Here is a 5,520-nt window from a genome sequence, read left to right on the forward strand (position 1 = left end):
AAAAGTTACATCCTCTTAACATCAGCTTGCGGATCGGGCTGGCAAGGTGGGAAAAGGAGCGGGTTTTGGGGGATGTTTCCCATCGGGAAAACGTGCATGGTACGAAGCGTTGCCACACGATACTACGCGGAAGCGATGAATTGTAGATAAAACTGTGCAAAACGATAGTGAAACTGTCGCCGTCGGGCGCAAAACGTTGCGGAAAAACGGCGGAAGACAAATCTAGCAAGTTGTGTCTTATTCTGCGGAATACAAATTGCACAAGTTTTCCCTCCACTCTCTGTTTCCTCCAGTCATTGGTATCTTAGTTCGGTTTCCCGGGCGAATCGGATGAAAGTGCATCCGTGTCGCAGCAAGGTCCTCGTCCGGGGAACTGCGGTGTCCAAGCAATCACCGGAGTCTGGGGAGTAGAAGTTGGAAAACTGTTCATCTGTTCATGTTGTTCGGGGACAATGCTTTAGTTGACCTTGAAAATTCATTGAATGTAACGGTTATTTAAAAAAAAGGATCAATTTACGTTCCACGTGCTCACTATCATATGTTTATTTTGTATTTCATTTTTTCCCTTTAATTTAAAAAAGAGGTTTGAAATATTTCAACGCACACAACGATGTCAATTGTTGTCAAAAACCAATTGATCCAAGTTAAATTAGAAGGATGAAGTATTCAAGATATCTACTTTAGTTTTTCATTCAACTTAAACTACAATGAATGAAACAACAATCAATTCTCCATTCAAAAACATGGGTTTTAAACTAACTGCATCATAATGTATCAAATAACAAGAATTCTCTTTGGTAATGGTAGGTTCGTGAATAGTCAGTCCTCTCGTATGCGGGAGGGTTCAGTCTCGGTTGGGATTCGATTTTCTTTATTTTCCTAATTTAAGTTTTATTTAAATTTAACCATCCCGTAAAACAAACCATCTGGCACCTAGAATTAAAGTGAATTTAATCCAAATGATAATGATTTTATGCTGTAACTGGCCATATTTTAGCATTTTACTTTAATGAGAAAAATGCTCTAACTGAAAGTATTATTATGTTAGGATCGTAAAAACGAATCCACTTAATTCAGCTTGATTTTAGATGCGTAACGTTTCTATTGTAACACTTTAAAGGTTCCGGAATTTGATCACAAACACCAATAATAAGCATGACCATCTTTAATCGTCATGGTCCCTTGATTCCACGGCACTGCTTCATTGCTCGGAAGTACGAGTTTTCGTAGAATTCGAAAGAAAAAATTGAATTAAAAACCATAATGAGACACATGATAACTCTATTTATTTCACGACACTTAGATAGTTGCTTCTTCTACGCGATCAACTTAGCGAATGAACCGTGTGCTTGAGAAATATGAATGCCGGACCATGTGTTGGTATGTTCCGACCACAAGAGAGTGCATTTTGTTAACAGCAGGCAGCATAAAGTGTAATCTATATTAACTGTTTGGGAACGTTGGCGATAAGTCCGATAAAACTTTGCTTGCGATAAAATTCGGTGCTATTTGCGGCAACAGTTGTAGCATTGAGGCGATCGTGATAGATTCGTAAGTAAAATGTCAACATCTTGTTTGTTACATTGACAAATTCGAGACCGATCAAAACCACATTACTTTCCGGAGGGTAAAACCAACGTCACAGAAGTTGCGGTTTCTTTATCATGTTGGACGATGCCATGTAGAATAGAATCAAGATTTGCCATTGTTGTTATTTTTTTCATATAAAAGGAGTTACAATCTTGAGAGGTTTCAATCGTATTTGGTTGCTCCTCTTGGCTAAACCGTTTAACCGTGAGTTGTGATTCCACTATGGCGCGTGTTTTCGCCTCGCTGGTGATAGTTTGTGTGTTTTTGCTACTGTGTCCAACTTTGCCGAGCGCTGCAGCCAGCCTCCCAGCCAATTCTAGTGAGCATTCTGTAGCTGGTTATGGGTTCGAGGTGATGATGGCTAGACTGGACTACCTTCAGTATAAGCTGCACGAAATGGAGCTCGGACGGAAGGAGCGCGACGAAGAGGTTACGGAGAAGCTGACCAAACTGGAGAACTCGCTCACCGGCGTTCAGTGGGCGATCAATCGACACGATCGGGATGCTGGATACAACCTAACTGTGTTGAGTGTGCAGTCTCGCAAGATTATGGCTCAGCAAACGGCGTGTGCAAACCACGAACAGATGCGCAAGGAAATCGCTCAATTCGCGTCAAATGCAACGGACCCAGCCAAGTACCTGAATTGGTACAAACAACAACAATTGGAAATTGATCAACTGCCATCCAATACAACGGACTCTGCCAACGATACAGTTTGGCAATCGCAATTAACCTCGGTGTTGGAAATGGTTCAACTCCTCTCAAATAAAACCTCGTTATACTTCCAAATGAAAGGACATTTCAAATCGTGCAAGGAGGCACCTGCGGGTATGTCTGGAGTCTATCGGATTCAACGGGCTGAGAACCAACTCCCGTTTGAAGCATTTTGTGAGCAGAACAGTTTCGGAGGCGGATGGCTAGTCATCCAGTATCGGTTCAATGGAGCGCTGGACTTCAATCGCGACTGGGCTGAGTATGAAAATGGATTTGGGAGTTTGAATCAGGAGTTCTGGTTTGGATTGGCCAAGATTCATCAATTGACTACCGAGAGATCGCACGAGCTGGTAGTAGAGTTTAAAGACTTCAATCAAACGTACAAATATGCGCGTTATAAGGAGTTCGCGATAGGAAATTCCACTGAACAATATAACCTTAAGACAGTGGGAGCCTATGAGGGCACAGGAGGGGACGCATTGCAGTATGTCAAAGGAAAAAAATTTGATACCAAAGATCGAAATAATAATAACTGCTTCTTGAACCGCGAATCAGGCGGTTGGTGCGGTCAATTTAATTTAAATGGAAAATATTTAAACAAGATAGATGTGAAGGCAATGTATTGGTATAATTACAAAAATGAATATAACGGTCTTGCATACTCTAGGATGATGATTCGAGAAGTATAGACATAATTAACCGCTTAACAGTTTTGCCTCTTGTTTTTGACGTCTGTTTTGTTTCTATTTTCGTTGTGCGAGGTTGATTCAAAGTGCACCTGCTGCGAATACACGTTATTACATGTTCGATAATGTTTATCAATGTATGCGTTACTAATCGATACAATTGAACCAAATTTAACGCAGTATTGATCTAAATCACAAAATATCTCAAAAACACTGAGACTGTGAAGGAGTTCACAATGACATGGTTTTGATACGACCAAAGTTTTGCCTGTCTTTATTTTTTTTTTATTTAAAAAGTCTTGATAATGTTTATTTTATCTTTCGTTGTTATATTACTAGTTGGAAAATTGTTACAATACTCATATAATGTTTTTTCTTCAACTGTTCAAATATATATATTATGCGTTGTTGTTGAGTTTGTTGATGTATTTATCCTAAAAATCGAATTGTATGTTGGAAAGTTAAATAAAGTTTGCTGTATCAAAAATAACCATGCACTCATTACTTGGAAAATAAATTTTAAAATATATTGAATTTATACTAATGTGAGATAGTGGGCAAAAACGAAACGTGCTGAAAGCATGAACGATGATGCAAACGTACAGTAAACTTTAAACAAATAAATTATAACACATTCTGCAACGGGTCTCATTTCAAATAATCTTTCAACTTTCTTCACCTTTTTTGGGTTGATTTGACAGTTATGTTTAATTTTGCTATAATTTTCCAGTAATTAACACGTAAGGACCTGCCCTCCTCCAGTTGAGGGTATACAATACTTTTTGCCTTTGGGTACATGGATAGTCAGTCCTCTCGTACAGAGGAGGACCTAGTCTCGGTTAGAATTCGAACCCAAGCCGTCGTGGTGGCCTATTTAAAGTATTTATAATGAAAAATTGTTTAATGAGTAATTATTGTAGACAGTAATAGTGAAATTGATATTATTAATTATGATCATTTCCTGGGAACCATTATTAACTTGATTACTTTTTCCTTTGGAACTTTTAAAAAATAAAAATAAATGTTTTGTTTTTTAACTTGAAAGTCTGCAACTCCAACAAGTAGTTTTGCAGTGTTCAGATGAACAAGATAAACAACCGAAGAGCCTTGAGCAATTTCAAATGCTTCACACACGCACCCGAGGGCTACGGAAATCAGTTTTTGAAATGGAAAATAACCCAAATACTACACGGAAAACGAGCGGAAGCGGAAGGAAAACTGATTTCCTACCCCTATCGTTGCGTACAACGAACGGTGTTGGTTCGCATCGTTTCCCATTCCTTTTTTACCGACTGACGAAATCAGGCCCTTCCCCATCCCGGCCGCTCTTCCGTTTTTCGGCTTCCCACGCTGAACCCGCAAAAACCACTTTGATGACATTATTTCAGCAGGATGCACTGCGGGAATGGGGCAAAGAAAAATTGGCGAAAATAAAACGGAAATGCCACAATGCCCAACCCCCTCCCTCGGGGCCAATTTTCCGGGACATCTACCCAAACCGAGATGGTTCTGGTTTCACTCGGTGACCTTTTCTTTGCACCGGGCCTACTCTTTCACCGGACTCGAAGCCATTTGTTTCTTTCTTTCTTGAAAACATGCGGTTTTTTTTTCGTTTCGTACCAAAACATGGCGGGTGAAATGTGTAGGGTTAATGTAAATACGCCGCCTTTCATCTTCCCACTGCCGTTCGGGGGACCTTTTCCCTAAAAACATTTCTCCACGGTTGACGGTTGTGGTCCTGTCAATTGCTTAGCAGGACTTTCTGATTTACCGCTAGTTTATGGAGTTGTTTTTCTTTAAAAAAGGAACTCAAGGTAAGCGAGAAAAAATGCATCACCCTTTGGTTGTTTGGAGCTGCCAATCAAAAGCGTTCCTATTTACCTAGGAGAAAACAAATCGGGAAAAAACCCGGTGCGGTACCGAAACCCGTTCAGATTTTTATTTCTTTCTGCTAAACTTTCATATCCAGCAATCAAACATATCACAGCTGCCGGCGCTCAAGCGAACCGGCAACCGCAAGGCGTTCTCCTTCCGGTACCGCCATCAACTTCCTGTGCATCGAGCTGCCACGTGCATGAATCATCGGCTTGGCGGGATTGAACCGGACGTCCCATTGACACCAGCGACTGGATGCCAACTACCTGGAGAACACTTTATTTGCAACGCCGTCTCTCGTTCCCTCTGCTACATGCTTTCTCTTGCATCCATTTTTTTTGTTTTTCGTTCTCAACTTTCTTAGCGCAAGTAGGTCATTCTAACCGGGCATCGGTGATGTGGCCTTACTACTACTCTAAGTGAATTGCCACGTGCAAGAGCGAAGTGCAAATAGAAATTAAAAATTCATTTATGCCAGTTGCCACTCTTCCGTGTTTAGCGTTCAACCGCATTGCGAGTGTTGGCAAGGAAAGTCAGCAACTTTGCTATTTACCCGTTTGATGGTTAGCAATTTCTGTCCAACAATTTTTTTTTTGCCTAACTTAACGATTTATTTATAGGTAAAAAGGAGAAAATCTATTCACTCTTGGTAGA

At 40.4% G+C, this 5,520-nt stretch overlaps 1 protein-coding gene across 1 annotated transcript; it reads left to right on the forward strand.

The window, feature by feature from the left end:
• The first annotated feature begins 1,947 nt into the window (after positions 1–1,947).
• LOC131285378 (fibroleukin-like) lies at positions 1,948–5,069 on the forward strand. The gene is made up of 3 exons (XM_058314231.1): positions 1,948–2,188; positions 2,342–2,789; positions 4,961–5,069. Exons 1-3 carry the CDS (start codon positions 1,948–1,950, stop codon positions 5,067–5,069), a joined length of 798 nt encoding a protein of 265 aa, XP_058170214.1.
• The last annotated feature ends 451 nt before the right edge of the window (positions 5,070–5,520 follow it).

Source organism: Anopheles ziemanni, chromosome 3 (assembly GCF_943734765.1).
Source record: "Anopheles ziemanni chromosome 3, idAnoZiCoDA_A2_x.2, whole genome shotgun sequence".
NCBI classification, from domain to species: Eukaryota; Metazoa; Arthropoda; class Insecta; order Diptera; family Culicidae; genus Anopheles; species Anopheles ziemanni.

Excerpts from the sequence above, each read along its gene's own strand:
- LOC131285378 (XM_058314231.1), top strand. The coding sequence starts at position 1,948 with ATGGCTAGACTGGACTACCTTCAGTATAAGCTGCACGAAATGGAGCTC. Across the intron at positions 2,189-2,341 it reads CGAACAGATGCGCAAGGAAA|TTCAACTCCTCTCAAATAAA; the intron begins TCGCTCAATTCG and ends TGTTGGAAATGG. Across the intron at positions 2,790-4,960 it reads ACAGGAGGGGACGCATTGCA|CAATCAAACATATCACAGCT; the intron begins GTATGTCAAAGG and ends TTTCATATCCAG.